General features: G+C 48.1%; 1 protein-coding gene across 1 annotated transcript; it reads left to right on the top strand.

Annotated features, from left to right (window-relative positions):
- Window positions 1-11,509: 11,509 nt before the first annotated feature.
- Window positions 11,510-19,801, top strand: LOC137096442 (protein huluwa-like). Its single transcript, XM_067465585.1, has 3 exons — window positions 11,510-11,962; window positions 16,360-16,567; window positions 19,503-19,801. Exons 1-3 carry the CDS (start codon window positions 11,510-11,512, stop codon window positions 19,673-19,675), a joined length of 834 nt encoding a protein of 277 aa, XP_067321686.1. The 3' UTR covers window positions 19,676-19,801.
- The last annotated feature ends 1,350 nt before the right edge of the window (window positions 19,802-21,151 follow it).

Genomic DNA, 21,151 nt, shown 5'->3' with positions numbered 1-21,151 from the left:
AATGTTTCAACTGACCACTACCTCTGAGGATGCTTGCCATAGATGCAGGCAAAACGTCAGGAGAGAATGCCTCTAGAACATGGCCATATAGCCCTAAAAAACCCACAAGAACCTAGCAATATCAAAGCTTAAAGGCCTGTCGAAATAGATATGTCTGACATGCCCTGCGGAAAGCTGATAAGTCCCACAAGTCACAGACTTCAGGTGGCAGAGTATTCCAGAGTGATGGTGCCACTGCTGTGAAGGCTCTGCGTCTGGTTGCTGTTAGACGCAAGGTCTTGACATTGGGAATTTCCAACAGATCTTGGTCCTCAGAATGGAGGGATCTCTGGGGTTGGTAGGGGGTGAGGCGGTCCCTCAGGTACATCGGCCCCAGACCATGCAAGGCCTTAAAGGTAAGTACCATCCCTTTGAAAGTGATCCGGTGCTCAATGGGTAACCAATGCAGCTGTAGTAAGATTGGGGTGATGTGGCATCTCATTGGAATTCCCGCAAGGAGCCGAGCAGCTGCATTTTGCACCAACTTGAGCTTCCGGATCACCGACAGAGGAAGGCCAATGTACAGGGCATTACAGTAGTCCAGTCTTGAGATGACCGTAGCCTGGATCACCGTAGCTAGGTCGTCCCTGGACAGGGAGAGGTCCAGCCGTCTAGACTGCCGCAGGTGAAAGAAGGCGGTTCTGCTCACGGCGGAGAGAGACCTGGGCCTCCATCGTCAGCAGAGGGTCCAAAAGGACTCTTGATGTGGCAGCAAAAAAAGCCAATGGGATTTTGGCCTGCATCAATAGGAGCATAGTGTCTAGATCTAAGTAATGCTACCCCTCTATTCTGCTTTGGTTAGACCACATCTGGAATATTGTGTCCAATTCTGGGCACCACAATTCAAGAGAGATATTGACAAGCTGGAATGTGTCCAGAGGAGGGCGACTAAAATGATCAAGGGTCTGGAGAACAAGCCCTATGAGGAGCGGCTTAGGGAACTGGGCATGTTTAGCCTGAAGAAGAGAAGGCTGAGAGGAGATATGATAGCCATGTATAAATATGTGAGAGGAAGCCACAGGGAGGAGGGAGCAAGCTTGCTTTCTGCTTCCTTGGAGACTAGGACGCAATGGAACAATGGTTTCAAACTACAAGAGAGGAGATTCCATCTGAACATGAGGAAGAACTTCCTGACTGTGAGAGCCGTTCAGCAGTGGAACTCTCTGCCCCGGAGTGTGGTGGAGGCTCCTTCTTTGGAAGCTTTTAAGCAGAGGCTGGATGGCCATTTGTCAGGGGTGATTTGAATGCAATATTCCTGCTTCTTGGCAGAATGGGGTTGGGCTGGATGGCCCATGAGGTCTCTTCCAACTCTTTGATTCTATGATTCTATGATTCTATGACTCCCAGACTCTTTATTTATTTATTTATTTATTTATTTATTTGGAAGTTTTCTATACCGGCCTTCTCACCTCAACCGAGGGACTCAGATCGGTTTACAGCATATATGCAATTACAAAGTATACAAATACAACCGAGTGCAACATCATTAAGGATTAAAAACAACACAATAAAATACAATAAAACATCATCATTACAATTACCCAGGCCAGAACGTCAATACAATCGCAGTCGTAGTCACAGTTCATTAAAGATACAGTCCTCAAAAGCCACATTCCAGAGCCAGGTCTTTAGTACCTTGGGAAGTCTGATTTGGCCACGGTAGTCCACGCTCTGGTTACATCCTGGATTGATTACTGCAACGCGCTCTACGTGGGGTTGCCCTTGAAGACTGCCTGGAAGCTCCAGATGGTCCAACGATCGGCAGCCAGGTTGCTAACGGGAGCGGCACTCAGGGAGCATACCACTCCTCTGTTGCACCAGCTCCACTGGCTGCCAATCCGCTACCGGGCACAATTCAAGGTGCTGGCTTTAGCCTATAAAGCCCTAAACGGTTCTGGCCCTGCTTACCTCTCCGAACGCATGTCCACCTATGAACCGACCAGAACATTAAGATCATCTGGGGAAGCCCTGCTCTCGATCCCGCCTGCGTCACAGGCGCGCTTGGCGGGGACGAGAGACAGGGCCTTCTCAGTGGTGGCCCCTCGGCTATGGAATGCCCTACCGGCAGACATCAGACAGGCACCTTCGTTGCTGACGTTTCGGAGAATGGTTAAGACCTGGCTTTATGAACAAGCGTTTGGCTAAGCAGTGCAACCAATCAAGGAAGACGGTAAATGGAACATAGGAATGGCACAAGGACTATGAGAACGGATCTGATTTCAACTGAGGCGTTATGTCTGCTGTTGTGTTGATTTGTCTTGTTTGATTGTTAATTGTTGTGGATCGATGTTGTTGATCCTGTTTGTTGCATTGTTATGTTTTAATTGCACTGTAAACCGCATTGAGTCGCCTGTTAAGGGCTGAAGAATGCGGTATAGAAATGAAGCAAATAAATACTAAATAAATAAATAATTTCCTGAAAGTCAGGAGGGAGGGGGCAGATCGGATCTCCAGTGGAAGGGAGTTCCAGAGCCGGGGAGCCACCACCGAGAAGGCCCTATCTCTCGTCCCCACCAAGTGCGATTGTGAGGGTGGTGGGACCGAGAGCAGCCCCCCCCCCCCCGGAAGATCTTAAATAGCCTTGATGGCTCATAGGGGAGAATCCGTTCGGACAGGTAAACAGGGCCAGAGTCGTTTAGGGCTACGTAGGTCAAAACCAGCACTTTGAATTGTGTTCGGAAGCTAATCGGCAGCCAGTGGAGCTGGCGTAACAGAGGGGTTGTATGCTCCATGTACCCAGCACCCGTTAGTAATCTGGCTGCTGCTCGTTGGACTAGTTGGAGCTTCCGGGCAGTCTTCAGAGGCAGCCCCACATAGAGAGCGTTGCAGTAATCTAAGCGGGATGTAACCAAAGCGTGGACCACCGTGGCCAAGTCAGACTTCCCAATGTACGGGTGCAGCTATCGCACAAGCTTTAATTGTGCAAAAGCTCCCCTGACCACCGCTGAAACCTTGCTGCAGGCTCAGTGATGAGTCCAAGGTCACACCCAAGCTGCGAACCTGCGCCTTCAGGGGGAGTGGAACCCTATTATGCCCTGTGACCCTATGCCCTGTTCGGCCTTTCGACTGACCAGGAGTACCTCTGTCTTGTCTGGATTTAGTTTCAATCTGTTGTCCCTCATCTTTACCAATGATGACGGGCGTAGCACCTCGCCATCCAGAGTAGGCAGCTAGATGTCCCCACTGCCCGGTTGACCCAGCCATAGAATCTCCGTCTTTGCTGGATTGACCCTCAACCTGCTGGCACGCAACCATCCAGTCACGGCCTCGAGGCACTGATGGAAACAATCGGGTACAGAGTCCGGTTGGCCTTCCATCTTCAGCACCAGCTGAGTGTCATCGGCGTACTGGTCACACTCCAGCCCAAAACCTCGAACCAGCTATTTATTTATTTATCGTGTCATCAGCAACCATTGTACAATTCTAACAGAGCAAAACAAACACAGAGATTAAAAAGAAAAAGAAAAAAAAGAGGGGGGGGGGAAACCACACAGATTTTGCAAATTTGGTAGTTGGTTAAATGTCCTTTGAACAGTATCTGGCCTCTTGGAGTGCCTCTGGTGTTGCCGCAAGAAGGTCCTCCATTGGGCATGTGGCAGGGCTCAGGGTGCATTGCAGCAGGTAGTCAGTGGTTTGTTCTTCTCCACACTCGCATGCCGTGGATCCCACCCTGTTGCCCCATTTCTTAAGATTGGCTCTGCATCTCGTGGTGCCAGAGCGCAGTCTGTTCAGCGCCTTCCAAGTCGCCCAGTCCTCTGTGTGCCCAGGGGGGAGTCTCTCATCTGTTATCACCCATGAATTGAGGTGCTGGGTTTGGGCCTGCCACTTTTGGACTCTCGCTTGCTGGGGTGTTCCAGTGAGTGTCTCTGTAGATCTAAGAAAACTATGTCTTGATTTAAGTCGTTGACGTGCTGGCTGATACCCAAACAGGGGATGAGCTGGAGATGTCTCTGCCTTGGTCCTTTCACTATTGGCTGCTACTTCCCGGCAGATGTCAGGTGGTGCAATACTGGCTAAGCAGTGTCATTTCTCCAGTGGTGTAGGGCGCAGACACCCTGTGATAATGCGGCATGTCTCATTAAGAGCCACATCTACTGTTTTAGTGTGGTGAGATGTGTTCCACACTGGGCATGCATACTCAGCAGCAGAGTAGCATAGCGCAAGGGCAGATGTCTTCACTGTGTCTGGTTGTGATCCCCAGGTTGTGCCAGTCAGCTTTCGTATGATGTTGTTTCTAGCGCCCACTTTTTGCTTGATGTTCAGGCAGTGCTTCTTGTAGGTCAGAGCACGGTCCAGAGTGACTCCCAGGTATTTGGGTGTGTTGCAATGCTCCAGAGGGATTCCTTCCCAGGTAATAATCCTCAGAGCTCGGGATGCTTGTCTGTTCTTAAGGTGAAAGGCGCATGTCTGTGTTTTAGATGGATTAGGGATCAGCTGGTTTTCCCTGTAATAGGCAGTAAGAGCACCTAGAGCTTTGGAGAGCTTCTGTTCAACCATCTCAAAGCTCCCTGCTTGAGCGGTGATAGCACGATCATCAGCATAGATGAAGCTCTCTGTCCCTTCTGGCAGTGGCTGGTCATTTGTGTAGATGTTGAACATGGATGGAGCGAGCACGCTCCCCTGAGGCAGGCCGTTCTTCTGTTTCCGCCATCTGCTTCTCTGGCCCTGGAACTCAACAAAAAAGCTCCTGTTTTGTAGCAGGTTTCCTATGAGGCGGGTGAGGTGGTCGTCCTTTGTGATATTATTCATATCATGATCTGATCACCATGCTCAATATATCCCATATGCATGGAGGTATTGGGGTAATGATACAAAAGGTTTGCTAGGGTAGACCCTCTTTCACTCAGACTCAGCCCCCCCCCCGAAACTCACCCCCCCCTACTGATAACACTCAAGCCCAAAACCTAGAACCAGCTGAGCAAGTGGTCGCATATAGATGTTAAACAATGTCAACTTGCGTTAGGTTTCAGGTTTTGCATAGAGAGACGTGCAGGGAGAAGGTACGCATGTGCGTGTGTGCACACATTGGCAGGCCCAGTCTGGCAGCGTGTGGCTCCTTGGCACGCCGGGAAGAAACAGGCGGAGGAGGTAGGCGGAGGAAGCCGGTGGCACAGATCGCACGGGGGGGAACAATGCTGCGAGTGCGAGGACGCATTGCAAGGATGCGACGCCCGTCCATTGCGTCTGGGCGGCAGATGGCACTCCGGCTGCCAGCGAGTCTGCATGAGGTGCCCGGAAGTGCTTGTCAAAGATGGTGTCTGTTCCTTTCCTTGTTTGATAGGGATACTCTTTACCCTCCAGGTGTTTTGGACTCCAACTTCCACAATTCCTAACAGCCTACCGGCTGTTAGGAATTGTGGAAGTTGGAGTCCAAAACACCTGGAGGGAGGCCCCAAGTTTGCCCATTCTTAGAATCATAGAATCATAGAATCAAAGAGTTGGAAGAGACCTCATGGGCCATCCAGTCCAACCCCATTCTGCCAAGAAGCAGGAATATTGCATTCAAATCACCCCTGACAGATGGCCATCCAGCCTCTGTTTAAAAGCTTCCAAAGAAGGAGCCTCCACCACACTCTGGGGCAGAGAATTCCACTGCTGAACGGCTCTCACAGTCAGGAAGTTCTTCCTCATGTTCAGATGGAATCTCCTCTCTTGTAGTTGGAAGCCATTGTTCCGCGTCCTAGTCTCCAAGGAAGCAGAAAACAAGCTTGCTCCCTCCTCCCTGTGGCTTCCTCCCACATATTTATACATGGCTATCATATCCCCTCTCAGCCTTCTCTTCTTCAGGCTAAACATGCCCAGCTCGTTAAGCCGTTCCTCATAGGGCTTGTTCTCCAGACCCTTGATCATTTGAGTCACCCTCCTCTGGACACATTCCAGCTTGTCAATCTCTCTCTTGAATTGTGGTGCCCAGAACTGGACACAATATTCCACGTGTGGTCTAACCAAAGCGGAATAGAGCATGGGGAACATGACTTCCCTAGATCTAGACACTATGCTCCTCTTGATGCAGGCCAAAATCCCATTGGCTTTTTTTGCCGCCACATCACATTGTTGGCTCATGTTTAACTTGTTGTCCACAAGGACTCCAAGATCTTTTTCACACATACTGCTCTTGAGCCAGGCCTCATCGTTCCCTATTCTGTATCTTTGCATTTCGTTTTTCCTGCCAAAGTGGAGTATCTTGCATTTGCACTGTTGAACATCCTGCACTGTTGAACTTCATCTTGTTAGTTTTGGCCCATCATCTCTCTAATCTGTCAAGATCGTTTTGAGTCCTGCTCCTGTCCTCTGGAGTATTGGCTATCCCTCCCAATTTGGTGTCGTCTGCAAACTTGATGATCCTGCCTTCTTGCTTTATTCCAGGTGAGGTCTGATCGAAGCTTTGGCTGGTCCATGCGCCGACGATGCCAACGGAGAGCGTTCTTGGCGTGCGACTGTTTCCTGCCGCCTGCCTTGTTCTGGGAACATGGAAGTGGCATCGCAACTTGACGGTTGGCGGCACAATCGGTCCTGGCAGCGAAGGAGCAGGCGATGCTCCCAGCTTGGAGGCTTTGCCAGCTCCCCAGATGGCACCTAGAAGCCTCGAAGCAAAGCAAGGGACAGTTTGGACTCATATGACACTGAAGTCGGAAGGGAAGGAAACAGAAACAAGGCACTAAAGGACACTCACCGCTCCTAAAAGGAGAAGAGGAAAGAGAAGGGCAATTTGGGGCACTGAGCACCAAGAAGAACCCAGTCCGCTGTCCTTGGTGTTTAGATGGAACCACTTTTCACTTTTCACTCTTGCTTTCAAATATTTAAGCATTGTTCTCATGTCTTCTCTCTGCTTTCACTTCTCCAAGGTAAACAATATCCAGATCCAGATTCTGAGGATGCTTGCCATAGATGTAGGTGAAACGTCAGGAGAGAATGCTTCTAGAACATGGCCAAAAAATCTACAACAACCCAGTGATTCCAGCCATGACAATACATCTCTATGGGGAGAAACTGTTCCAAGACAACCAAAAATAGGAATCTGAGGATGCTTGCCATAGATGGAGGCGAAACGTCAGGAGAGAATGCTTCTAGAACATGGCCAAAAAAATGTACAACAACCCAGTGATTCCAGCCATGACAATACATCTCTACGGGGAGAAACTGTTCCAAGACACACAAAAATTGGAATCTGAGGATGTTTGCCATAGATGTAGGTGAAACGTCAGGAGAGAATGCTTCTAGAACATGGCCAAAAAATCTACAACAACCCAGTGATTCCAGCCATGACAATACATCTCTACGGGGAGAAACTGTTCGAAGACACACGAAAATTGGAATCTGAGGATGCTTGCCATAGATGTGAAGCCGAGCTCCCCCCCTTCCCAAAGAAGGGATAGTGACTTATAGTTCTGCAAAGGGCAAGGGCACCAGACTGCACAGTAAGGGTTAAGTCTTGGTCACATTGCCAAAGCACTAACAACAACAAGGACCCCATGAGACTTTTGGGGAACGGTTGGATCTTGGGACTTCTGTCCTTCATGAGAGTTGTAGTTTCCCAAGGACCAGCTTCGATCCCAGCATGGCAGCTCTGCCTAATGTTTTGGACTCACAAGGACATCTTTCCTGCTCATGAACTTCCCTCAAAATGAACTTTGGACTCACATTGCTTGAAAATAATTTCTTTATTAAATTTCTCTGGTGGGTGGGATGGAGAAGTATACATTGAACAATACATTGAACATCTCTACAGGGAGAAACTGTTCCAAGACACACGAAAATTGGAATCTGAGGATGCTTGCCATAGATGCAGGTGAAACGTCAGGAGAGAATGCTTCTAGAACATGGCCATATAGCCCGAAAAACCTACAACAACCCAGTGATTCCAGCCAATACATCTCTACGGGGAGAAACTGTTCCAAGACACACGAAAATTTGAATCTGGGGATGCTTGTCATAGATGCAGGAGAAATGTCAGGAGAGAATGCTTCTAGAACATGGCCATATAGCCCGAAAAAACCTACAACAACCCAGTGATTCCAGCCATGAAAGCCTTCGACAATACATTGGACATCTCTACGGGGAGAAACTGTTCCAAGACACATGAAAATTGGAATCTGAGGATGCTTGCCATAGATGCAGGCGAAACATCAGGAGAGAATGCTTCTAGAACATGGCCATATTGCCTGAAAAACCTACAACAATCCAGTGAGTCCAGCCCTGAAAGCCTTCAACAATACATTGAAGATCTCTACAAGGAGAAACTGTTCCAAGACACACAAAAATTGGAATCTGAGTATGCTTGCTATAGATGCAGGCGAAACGTCAGGAGGGAATGCTTCTAGAATGTGGCCATATAGCATTAAAACCCTACAACAACTCAGTAATTCCGGCCATGAAAGCCTTCCACAATACATTGAGCATCCCTACGGGGGGAAACTGTTCCAAGACACACGAAAATTGGAATCTGGGGATGCTTGTCATAGATGCAGGCGAAATGTCAGGAGAGAATGCTTCTAGAACATGGCCATATAGCCCGAAAAACCTACAACAACCCAGTGATGCCAGCTATGAAAGCCTTCGACAATACATTGGACATCTCTACGGGGAGAAACTGTTCCAAGACACATGAAAATTAGAATCTGAGGATGCTTGCCATAGATGGAGGCGAAACGTCAGGAGAGAATCCTTCTAGAACATGGCCTGAAAAACCTACAACAATCCAGTGATTTCAGCCCTTAAAGCCTTCGACAATACATTGAGCATCTCTACGAGGAGAAACTGTTCCAAGACACACGAAAATTGGAATCTGAGGATGCTTGACATAGATGGAGATGAATTGTCAGGAGAGAATGCTTCTAGAACATGGCCATGTAGCCTCAAAAACCTACAAACAACCCAGTGATTCCAGACATGAAAGCCTTTGACAATACATTGAACATCTCTACTGGAAGAAACTGTTCCTGCCATAGATGCAGGTGAAACGTCAGGAGAGAATGCTTCTAGAACATGGCCATATAGCCCGAAATACCTACAACAACCCAGTGATTCCAGCCATGAAAGCCTTCGGCAATACATTGAACATCTCTACTGGGAGAAACTGTTCCAAGACACGCGAAAATTGAAATCTGAGGATGCTTGCCATAGATGGAGGTGAAACGTCAGGAGAGAATGCTTCTAGAACATGGCCATATAGCCTGAAATACCTACAACAACCCAATGATTCCAGCCATGAAAGCCTTCGGCAATATATTGAACATCTCTACGGGGAGAAAATGTTCTAAGACACACGAAAAATGTAATCTGAGGATGCCTGCCATAGATGCAGGCGAAATGTCAGGAGAGAATGCTTCTAGAACGTGCCCATATAGCCCAAAAAACCTACAACAACCCAGTGATTCCGGCTATGAAAGCCTTCGACAATACATTGGACATCTCTACGGGGAGAAACTCTTCCAAGACACACGAAAATAGGAATCTGAGGATGCTTGCCATAGATGCAGGCAAAATGTCAGGAGAGAATGCTTCTAGAACATGGCCATATAGCCCGAAAAAACCTGCAACAACCCAGTGATTCCGGCTATGAAAGCCTTCGACAATACATTGGACATCTCTACAGGGAGAAACTCTTCCAAGACACACGAAAATTGGAATCTGAGGAAGCCTGCCATAGATGGAGGCGAAACGTCAGGAGGGAATGCTTCTAGAACATGGCCATGTAGCCTGAAAAATCTACAACAACCCAATATCCAGATCTCTAAGCTTTGTCTCATAGGACTTGAGTTCCAAAGCTTCAAGGAGGGCGACTAAAATGATCAAGATTTTGGAGAACAAGCCCTATGAGGAGCGGCTTAAAGAGTTGGGCATGTTTACTTTGAAGAAGAGAAGGCTGAGAGGAGACATGATAGCCATGTATAAATATGTGAGAGGAAGCCACAGGGAGGAAGGAGCAACCTTGTTTTCTGCTTCCTTGGAGACTAGGACTCGAAACAATGGCTTCAAACTACAAGAGAGGAGATTCCATCTGAACATGAGGAAGAACTTCCTGACTGTGAGAGCCGTTCAGCAGTGGAACTCTCTGCCCTGTAGTGTGGTGGAAGCTTTTAAACAGAGACTGGACGGCCATCTGTCAGGGGTGCTTTGAATTGTTTGTAGTATTTTACAGCTCTTTCCATCAGAAGGTTCTTCCTAATATTGAGCTGGAATCTCTTTTCCTACAAGTTGAATCCATTTCATTGTGTCTTATCTCTGGAGCCACATAACTAAGAAGCTGGCCCTCTTCCTTGAAGTGACATTTCTGGGAACCATTAAGGTCCAAGCTGCCATTTTTCGACTTCTATTACAGGAAAGCTTTGCAGACCTAGAGGAAAACCACTTACCAGGAATGTTGTGCACAGCTGGAAGGGATCTCTTTCCTAAAGGGATTGAGTTGCTAATGGATCAGAACCCCAGAAGCCTGCTCTGCTGAGCAAAACCAAAGAGATGCTTGCTGGAGGAATTGTTTCCAACACACCTGTCCTATATTTTAGCTCCTGGATCATAGACTCCTAGAAACCTAGAGTTGGAAGAGACCTCATGGGCCATCCAGTCCAACCCCATTCTGCCAAGAAGCAGGAATATTGCACTCAAATCACCCCTGACAGATGGCCATCCAGCCTCTGTTTAAAAGCTTCCTCGTGTTCAGATGGAATCTCCTCTCTTGTAGTTTGAAGCCATTGTTCCGTAGCCTAGTCTGCAAGGAAGCAGCAAACAAGCTTGCTCCCTCCTCCTCCCTGTGGCTTCCTCTCACATATTTATACATGGCTATCATATCCCCTCTCAGCCTTCTCTTCTTCAGGCTAAACATGCCCAGCTCCTTAAGCCGCTCCTCATAGGGCTTGTTCTCCAGACCCTTGATCATTTTAGTCGCCCTCCTCTGGACACATTCCATCTTGCCAATATCCCTCTTGAATTGTGGTGCCCAGAACTGGACACAATATTCCAGGTGTGGTCTAACCAAAGCGGAATAGAGCATGGGGAGCATTACTTCCTTAGATCTAGACACTATGCTCCTCTTGATGCAGGCCAAAATCCCATTGGCTTTTTTTGCCGCCACATCACATTCCTGGCTCATGTTTAACTTGTTGTCCACGAGGACATATCCATTTGTGCATTAGAATCATAGAATCAAAGAGTTGGAAGAGACCGTGAATGTTGCAATTAGCAAGCTTCCTAACCGGCTGTTAGGAATTGTGGGAGTTGGAGTCCAAAACACCTGGAGGGCCCAAGTTGGCCCAGGACTGATCCAGACACTAAACTATCAATGCCTCCTAGAACTGCATTGGCTTTTTTAGCTGCTGCATCACCTTCTTGGCTCAAGCTCCTCTCAAGTCTCCTAAGCTGCTCCTCAAAGGGATTCAAGGCTTCCAAGCCAAAGGAACCCAGCTGCAAGGGCTCAAACCCTGGCTGCCTCCCAACGAGAAAGAGAGAGAGACAGAGGAAGCCTTCTGCAAAGATGGAGCCTTGGCTGGGAGTGCAGGAGCAGCTAGAGGCTCTCGGGCGCTCCCTGCGCAGCCTGATGGCCCTGATCCTCTCCTGCCTATTTCTCATCCTCCTCCTGAGTTGCTCTTTCCTCCTAGGATGGAAGCCACGTCCCAGGGGGGCACACAGCAGTGTTTTCAGACGGGGGTCCCCACTTTCCCCGCGGCTCCTTCAAGTGGTTCAGCACAAGACTGGGAATGGGGCCACCACCAAGCAGGCCCTGCAACCATCCAGGGGAGGGTCTTCAGCCTATCCGCTTGCCCCTTCGTGCTGCATGACCCACGGATGCAGGGAGAAGACCCCCAGGGCCAGGACCCACCTTGGCAACCCGGCTCTGCTAAAGAGGCATGGACAAGGGACGGTGGCCTCCTCCAGTGACCTTGCCTTGGTGCCCCCCAACTCTCCCGTCACCACCTCCGGGACTGGGGTGAGTAACTGCTGGGGCTGAATTGGGGAGGGGGAGAGAAAGGGCAATTCAGGCAGCCCCCAATCTACGAAGAAGAGAGCTTCTTAGGTTTGTTATTAAGCTTTTTATTTGTCGTGTCAGAGCAACCAGTCCATTATATTACATTTCTAACAGAACAAAGCAAACAAACAGAAAAATACAAAACTTGTGAGTTTGGTAGTTGGTTAAATGTCCTTTGACCAGTATCTGGCCCCTTGGAGTGCTTCCGGTGTTGCTGCAAGAAGGTCCTCCATTGTGCATGTGACGGGGCTCAGGTTGCATTGCAGGAGGTGGTCAGTGGTTTGCTCTTCTCCACACTCGCATGTTGAGGATTCCACTTTGTAGCCCCATTTCTTAAGGTTGGCTCTGCATCTCGTGGTGCCAGAGCGCAGTGCCCAGTGGGGAGGCTCTCATTTGGTATCAGCCATTGGTTGAGATACTGGGTTTGAGCCTGCCACTTTTGGACTCTCGCTTGCTGAGGTGTTCCAGCGAGTGTCTCTGTAGATCTTAGAAAACTATGTCTAGATTTAAGTCGTTGACGTGCTGGCTGATACCCAAACAAGGGATGAGCTGGAGATGTCTCTGCCTTGGTCCTTTCACTATTGGCTGCTACTTCCCGGCGGATGTCAGGTGGTGCAATACTGGCTAAGCAGTGTAATTTCACCAGTGGTGTAGGGCACAGACACCCCGTGATAATGTGGCATGTCTCATTAAGAGCCACATCCACTGTATTAGCGTGGTGAGATGTGTTCCACACTGGGCATGCATACTCAGCAGCAGAGTAGCACAGCGCAAGGGCAGATGTCTTCACTGTATCTGGTTGTGATCCCCAGGTTATGCCAGTCAGCTTTCGTATGATATTATTTCTGGCACCCACTTTTTGCTTGATGTTCAGGCAGTGCTTCTTGTAGGTCAGAGCACGGTCCAGAGTGAGTGTTCTTAAGCTGAATTTGTTTGCAAGTCGGAACAGGGACACATCGGGAGTGCTTTTTCTGCTTCTTGGTAGAATGGGGTTGGACTGGATGGCCCACGAGGTCTCTTCCAACTCAAGGATTCTAGGATTTTTAGGTGTAACTCCAGCCGCACATACATACACACACATATATATATCCCCACACATATTTATATTTGCTTTGGATAGCACAGGGAAAGGTTAACATACCTGTGTGGTGTTTGTTTTGCTGTCTGTGTGCCTGTTCAAAAGTCTTCAGCTCACTTTCTGTCCCAGTGATAGCTGCATTTTAAAACTGTGGTTTGTTGTGGAAACAAGGATTGGCGAGAAAGCTTCAGTGGAGTCCCCTTTCCCCCCAATCATGATTCTTCCAGGAACGAATTTCCCTTCCTTCTGAAGGGAAGATTTCTCTGGGATGCTGTGAGTTTTCTGAGCTGTGTGGCCATGTGCCAGCAGTATTCCCTCACCTGCATCTGTGGCTAACAGCGTCTTCAGAGGTTCTGTTGGCAGTTGGGCAAGTGGATTGTTGACAGTGAGGCAAGAGGTAGCCTGGCTGTTGTTGCCTGGAGGCATCCTCGGTTTGGGAGGTGTTAACTAGCACTTGATTGTTTGCTGTCTGGAATTCCCCCATTTCCAACTGTTTTGGTTATGGTCTTATTTTATTTTGTTCATGTTCATGGTTGCCTCCTTTCTGTTGAAGTTGTCCATGTGCTTCTTGTGGATTTCAGTGGCTTCTCTGTGTAGTCCAACATAATGGTTGTCAAGAGTGGGCCAGCATTTTGGTGTTCTCACATAATATGCTGTGTCCAGGTTGGTTCATCAAGTGCTCTGCTGTAGCCAACTTACAGTCATGGAATCCTAGAGTTGGAAGAGACCTTTTGGGCCACCCAGTCCAACCCCCATTCTGCCAAGAAGTAGGACAATCACATTCAAAGCACCCCGACAGATGGCCATCCAGCCTCTGTTTAAAAGCCTCCAAAGAAGGAGCAACATTGAGCAGTTGGACCAAGATAGCAGTGTGTATCCATGCACAGTGACACCACACACACAATTCTGTTGTATAAGTACTAAACTTACATAATGATAGTTCCAACTATCCCAACAGCATAGTCGCTGCTTCTCAGAAAAGCCAGAGCAATTCTATGCTGACCATCTCCTGGCTACCAATTCTATCTTTTGTCTGACTCCAATTTCTACTCGCGGAGCGTCATGAAGCGTATTCCCACCTTTTCGCTTTTGTTGAATTCCAGGGCCAGAGAAACAGATGGCCTGCCTTAGGGAAGCATGCTCACTCCATCAGTGTTTAACATTTACACCAATTTACACCACTGCCAGAAGGGACAGAGAGTTTCATCTATGCTGACGATCGTGCCATCACCACCCAAGCAGGGAGCTTTGAAATGGTTGAAAAGAAGCTTTAAGTGCTCTTACTGCCTAATATTACAGGGAACCCCAGCTGATTCCTAATCCATCTAAAATGCAGGCATGTGCTCTTCAACTTAAGAACAGATAAGCATCTCGAGCTGGGAAGGAATCCCACTGGAGCATACCCAAATACCTGGGAGTTATCCTGACCTACAAGGAGCACTGCTTGAATATCAAGCAAAAAGTGGGTGCTAGAAACTGACTGGCACAACCTGAGGATCACAACCAAATATAGATTGTCCTGTGCTACTCTGATGCTACGTACGCATGCCCAGTGTGGAACACATCTCATGATGCTAAAACAGTGGATGTGGCTCTTTATGAGACATGCCACATTATCACAGGATGTCTACACCCCACACCACTGGGGACATGATACTGGTTAGCCGGTATTGCACCACTTGACATCCACTGGGAAGTAGCAACCAATAATGAAAGGACCAAGGCAGTGACATCTCCGACTCATCCCGTTTGGATATCATAGAATCATAGAATCAAAGAGTTGGAAGAGACCTCATGGGCCATCCAGTCCAACCCCATTCTGCCAAGAAGCAGGAATATTGCATTCAAATCACCCCCGACAGATGGCCATCCAGCCTCTGCTTAAGAGCTTCCAAAGAAGGGGCCTCCACCACACTCCGGGGCAAAGAGTTCCACTGCTGAACGGCTCTCACAGTCAGGAAGTTCTTCCTAATGTTCAGATGGAATCTCCTCTCTTGTAGTTTGAAGCCATTGTTCCGCGTCCTAGTCTCCAAGGAAGCAGAAAACAAGCTTGCTCCCTCCTCCCTGTGGCTTCCTCTCACATATTTATACATGGCTATCATATCTCCTCTCAGCCTTCTCTTCTTCAGGCTAAACATGCCCAGTTCCCTAAGCCGCTCCTCATAGGGCTTGTTCTCCAGACCCTTGATCATTTTAGTCGCCCTCCTCTGGACACATTCCAGCTTGTCAATATCTCTCCTGAATTGTGGTGCCCAGAATTGTGGTGCCCAGGTAATGTGGTCTAACCAAAGTGGAATAGAGGGGTAGCATTACTTCCTTAGATCTAGACACTATGCTCCTATTGATGCAGGCCAAAATCCCATTGGCTTTTTTTGCCGCCACATCACATTGTTGGCTCATGTTTAACTTGTTGTCCACGAGGACTCCAAGATCTTTTTCACACGTACTGCTATCGAGCCAGGCCTCATTGTCCCCCATTCTGTATCTTTGCATTTCATTTTTTCTGCCAAAGTGGAGTATCTTGCATTTGTCACTGTTGAACTTCATTTTGTTAGTTTTGGCCCATCTCTCTAATCTGTCAAGATCGTTTTGAATTCTGCTCCTGTCCTCTGGACTATTGGCTATCCCTCCCAATTTGGTGTCGTCTGCAAACCAGCATTCAATGTCTTAAATCAAGGAAGAGCTTCCTAAGATCTACAGAGACACTCTCGGGAACACCTCAGCAAGCGAGAGTCCAAAAGTGGCAGGCTCAAACACGGAACCTCAAGCTGTGACTGATACCAAATGAGAGACTCCCCCCTGGGCACACAGAAGACGGGGCGACTTGGAAGGCGCTGAAGAGACTGTGCTCTGGCACCACGAGATGCAGAGCCAACCTTCAGAAATGGGGCCACAAAGTGGAATCCACAACATGTGAGTGTGGAGAAGAGCAAACCACTGACCACCTGCTGCAATGCACCCTGAGCCCTGCCACATGCACAACGGAGGACCTTCTTGCGGCAACACCAGAGGCACTCCAAGTGGCCAGATACTGGTCAAAGGACATTTAATAGAATGCCAAGCTTGCAAACTTTGTGTTTTGTTTGTTTGTTTGTTTGTTTTAAAGCAATACAACTGGTTCGCTCCTGACCCGGTAAATAAATTAATTGCTTTGGACAATACATTTCTCCCTGTTGGAATCCATTGTGTTAGTTTTGTCCTGGTGGGAGCACCAAGGGGGAAATGGAGGTGTATCTTGGTCTTGAACATCCCCTTTAGCTCAATGGTTTTGCCTTGGTAGGGCCTTCCGGACGGAGCCTTCGCCGGCAGCTGCTTCACCAGCACTCAGGAGAAGGTCCGGGCCCCGGCTGCCTTCTCTTCTGACCGGGTGCCCTTTGAATACAGCAGCAGCATCCGGGGCGAGGGGACTTCGAGGGCCCCACTCACTTCTGGCAACTTCACGGCCACTCCGGGGCCAGGACTGGACACAGACTTCGGAGCCAGTGCCGGTGAGTGGCTGCAATGGGGAGACTGGGAAAAGTGGCTTTGTTGATGGGTTAGACATGAATCTGCATGTGCAGCTCAAGAGGAAGCGATACTGCAGGCTGGGTTTTGAAGTAATTAGATGATAAGGGATGACAGAATCATAGAATCCTAGAGTTGGAAGAGACCTCCTGGGCCATCCAATCCAACCCCATTCTGCCAAAGAGATGCTTGCAGGAGGAAATGTTTCCAACACACCTGCCAGGTATTTTAGCTCCTGAATCATAGAATCAAAGAGCTGGAAGAGACCTCCTGGGCCATCCAGTCCAACCCCATTCTGCCAAGAAGCAGGAAAATTGCATTCAAAGCACCCCTGACAGATAGCCATCCAGCCTCTGTTTCAAAGCTTCCAAAGAAGGGGCCTCCACCATACTCCGAGGCAGAGAGTTCCACTGCTGAACGGCTCTCACAGTCAGGAAGTTCTTCCTCATGTTCAGATGGAATCTCCTTTCTTGTAGTTTGAAGCCATTGTTCCGCATCCTAGTCTCCAGGGAAGCTGAAAACAAGCTTGCTCCCTCCTCCCTGTGGCTTCCTCTCACATATTTATACATGGCTATCATATCTCCTGTCAGCCTTCTCTTCTTCAGGCTAAACATGCCCAGCTCTTTAAGCCGCTCCTCATAGGGCTTGTTCTCCAGCCCCTTGATCATTTTAGTCTTGGAGTCCTTGTGGACAGTAAGTTAAACATGAGCCAACAATGTGATGTGGCGGCAAAAAAAAGCCAATGGGATTTTGGCCTGCATCAATAGGAGCCTAGTGTCTAGATCTAGGGAAGTCATGCTCCCCATGCTCTATTCCGCTTTGGTTAGACCACACCTGGAATATTGTGTCCAACTCTGGGCACCACAATTCAAGAGAGATATTGACAAGCTGGAATGCGTCCAGAGGAGGGCGACTCAAATGATCAACAAGCCTTATGAGGAGCGGCTTAAGGAGCTGGGCATGTTTAGCCTGAAGAAGAGAAGGCTGAGAGGGGATATGATAGCCATGTATAAATATGTGAGAGGAAGCCACAGGGAGGAGGAGGGAGCAAGCTTGTTTTCTGCTTCCCAGGATGCAATGAAACAATGGCTTCAAACTACAAGAGAGGAGATTCCATCTGAACACGAGGAAGAACTTCCTGACTGTGAGAGCCGTTCAGCAGTGGAACTCTCTGCCCCAGAGTGTGGTGGAGGCTCCTTCTTTGGAAGCTTTTAAACAGAGGCTGGATGGCCATCTGTCAGGGGTGATTTGAATGCAATATTCTTGCTTCTTGGCAGAATGGGGTTGGACTGGATGGCCCAGGAGGTCTCTTCCAACTCTTTGATTCTATGATTCTATGATTCTAGGGAGGAGGGAGCAAGCTTGTGATCTGCTTCCCTGGAGACTAGGACACGGAATAATGGTTTCAAACTACAAGAGAGGAGATTCCACCTGAACATGAGGAAGAACTTCCTGACTATGAGAGCCGTTCAGCAGTGGAACTCTCTGCCCCGGAGTGTAGTGGAGGCTCCTTCTTTGGAAGCTTTTAAACAGAGGCTGGATGGCCATCTGTCAGGGGTGCTTTGAATGCAATATTCCTGCTTCTTGGCAGAATGGGGTTGGACTGGATGGCCCATGAGGTCTCTTCCAACTCTTTGATTCTAGGATTCTATGAGAGATACTCATCCAACTCCTGTTGTTGGACCTCCAAAGACAGAGAACCCGTCTGTCTCCAAGGCAATGTACTTCACACACATCTTACATTGAAAACAATATTCCTAATGCTTTCAGGTGATGCTGGGAGGATCTTACTGGGGCAACTGGTTGGCCACTATGAGAACAAAATGTTGGGTGGGAGACAATCCACTTCAGCTGTGGATTGCCATGGCATTGGGCTAGATGACCTTTGGGGTCCCTTCCCACTCGAGGAGATGGCAGAAAACTAGTTACCGTTTCCTAGAAATTGGGCATCTTTCTAGTCTCCTTGACCTTTAGTACCACTTTGTTCTCATAGTATCTTCATTTTAGGGCTTCCTTGCTCCCTCTTGAGAAACATTTCTCGACCGAGTACAACTTTCCCCTTATCTGTCTTTGGTTAGTTTGCATGGGAAAAGGAAGGCGTCAATAAATGTTTATTTATACTAGGCATGGGCCAACTTGGGCCTGCCGGGTGTTTTGAACTTCAACTCCCACAATTCCTAACAGCCTCCCGGCACAAGAGGAATTGATCAATATATTGTCGAAGGCTGTCATGGCTGGAATCACTGGGTTGCTGTAGGTTTTTTCAGGCTATATGGCCATGCTCTAGAAGCATTCTCTTCTGACATTTCACCTGCATCATATTAGGGATGGCATCATATTGGAGAATTACAATAACCTTGTTATTGTTATATATATATATATTGTAATAAATATATGAGGATGCTTGCCATATATATGGCCATGTTCTAGAAGCATTCTCTCCTGACATTTCACCTGCATCATATTAGGGGTGGCATCATATTGGAGAATTACAATAATCTTGTTATTGTTATATATAAGTAATAAATATATGAGGATGCTTGCCATATATATGGCCATGTTCTAGAAGCATTCTCTCCTGACATTTCACCTGCATCATATTAGGGATGGCATCATATTGGAGAATTACAATAATCTTGTTATTGCAATATATAAGTAATAAATATATGAGGATGCTTGCCATATATATGGCCATGTTCTAGAAGCATTCTCTCCTGACGTTTCGCCTGCATCTATGGCAAGTATATGCTTGCCAAAGATGCAGGCGAAACATCACGAGAGAATGCTTCTAGAACATGGCCAGATAGCCCGAAAAACCTACAACAACCCAATTGATCAATACTTAGATCGTTCTCTCCAGAATGAAAATGAGCAACCTTTGGGTTCCACTGGTAATAGAGCCTTGTATGTGTCTTTCAGGCATTTCAGTCCGGATCTTGTCATCGGATGGCGACGGAAGCCCTGACACTTCTCTCTTTCCCCGAAGGCTGTCCGGACGCTTTGAGTGGGACTATTACGACCCCAGCTTCGAGAGGAAGGGCCAAACCCACCCCCAGCCCCCTCCCATCAGCAGCAAGCAATACTGGCTGTAGTGTCAAATGAGTACGGATGGGACTGAGAGACGCCAGTCGTGTTTATCGTCTGGCGATGAGTCCTGTGCCTCCATCTGTTTGTTGCCTTTGACTACTCGAGGAAACATTCCCTGTCCCTCTTGAATGTCTCCGATTTGGAACGAGTCTTTTTCACACCCCATGAAACACGTCGATCGATTGAGGCTTGGCGGCAAGCCCTTCGTGTACTTGCATGGGTGACACACGCGGTGTTGGCACTATCAGTGCACAACAGTTTAATCCATCCACAATACTCATTCAAAGCAAAGGAAATGCTTCACCGGCACAAGGTGCAGAATGGAGATGAACCAGTGCCTTCACCTGGGATTGCCCACCTGATAAGGAAGCGATGTCTTATGTTGAATTATTGGGACTTTGTCACTCTCACAGTTGCACAATGAACCCTTGTCTACACAAATGAGAGGGAAACAGCTTCCATGTACCACGTTTGAGTTCTGTCCTCTGAATTTGCACGCATTAAAAGATGCTAAAGGTTTTGTTTTTGACTAAATATGTTTAGCTTGGAGATGAGAATTGTGAGAGAAAGAGACATAAACCAACTTTGGCCCTCCAGGTGTTTTGGACTCCAACTCCCACAATTCCTAACAGCCTACCAGTTGTTAGGAATTGTGGGGGTTGAAGTCCAAAACACCGGTGGTCTAACACTCAAACCACTTACTTACTTAGGCAATTCCTCGTAGCCTGAGGATGATGGTCCTCCAAGTGTGGTGTCTTGGCAGTGCGTTCTGTAGGTGGCTGTATTACCTTCTTCTGAGGCTGAGAGAGTGAAACCTATGCAAGGTAAACCAAGGGGTTTCCATAGACAAGTGACCGCAGACTCTTGAGTCCAGGAATCTAGGTTTTGGAAAAATTCCCACATAACGGTAGAGTCTTAGAGCTGGAACAGACCCCAAGACCCATTCTGCCAGGCAGGGAGACACAACCCAATCCTTCCAAACAGATGGCCATCCAGTTTCTGCTTAAAGACCTCCAAAGAAGGAGGCTGCTGGATTCCCAGGCAGTCCATATTCCACTGCAAAAGACCTCTTACCATCAAGTAGTTCTTTGCAACGCTTAGGTCAGGCATGGGCCACCTTCAGCCTCCCTCCAGGTGTTTTGGACTCCAACTCCCACAGCCACCTACAGACCCCACTGCCAAGACCCCACTTGATCCACATGTTTTCCCACAGTGAGGACATCAGTTTCCAGACGGAAGGCGGTCCTGGTTGGCTTGACGCGCCTTCCTCTTGGCACGTTTCTCTTTTTCACCCTCCATTCGTGCCTCGATTTCTGCAACACTGCTGGTCACAGCGGACCTCCAGTTAGAGCATTCAAGGGCCAGGGCTTCCCAGTTCTCGGTATCTATGCCACAGTTTTTAAGGTTGGCTTTAAGCCCATCTTTAAATCTATTTTCCTATCCACCAATGTTACGTTTCCCATTCTTGAGTTGGGAGTAGA

The sequence above is a fragment of the Anolis sagrei genome, chromosome 2 (assembly GCF_037176765.1).
Source record: "Anolis sagrei isolate rAnoSag1 chromosome 2, rAnoSag1.mat, whole genome shotgun sequence".
In the NCBI taxonomy this organism is placed as follows: Eukaryota; Metazoa; Chordata; class Lepidosauria; order Squamata; family Dactyloidae; genus Anolis; species Anolis sagrei.
Note: the sequence above shows the minus strand (reverse complement) of the source record. Positions and strands in the feature narration are given on the sequence as shown.

Excerpts from the sequence above, each read along its gene's own strand:
- LOC137096442 (XM_067465585.1), top strand. The coding sequence starts at position 11,510 with ATGGAGCCTTGGCTGGGAGTGCAGGAGCAGCTAGAGGCTCTCGGGCGC. Across the intron at positions 11,963-16,359 it reads TCACCACCTCCGGGACTGGG|GGCCTTCCGGACGGAGCCTT; the intron begins GTGAGTAACTGC and ends TTGCCTTGGTAG. Across the intron at positions 16,568-19,502 it reads AGACTTCGGAGCCAGTGCCG|GCATTTCAGTCCGGATCTTG; the intron begins GTGAGTGGCTGC and ends TGTGTCTTTCAG.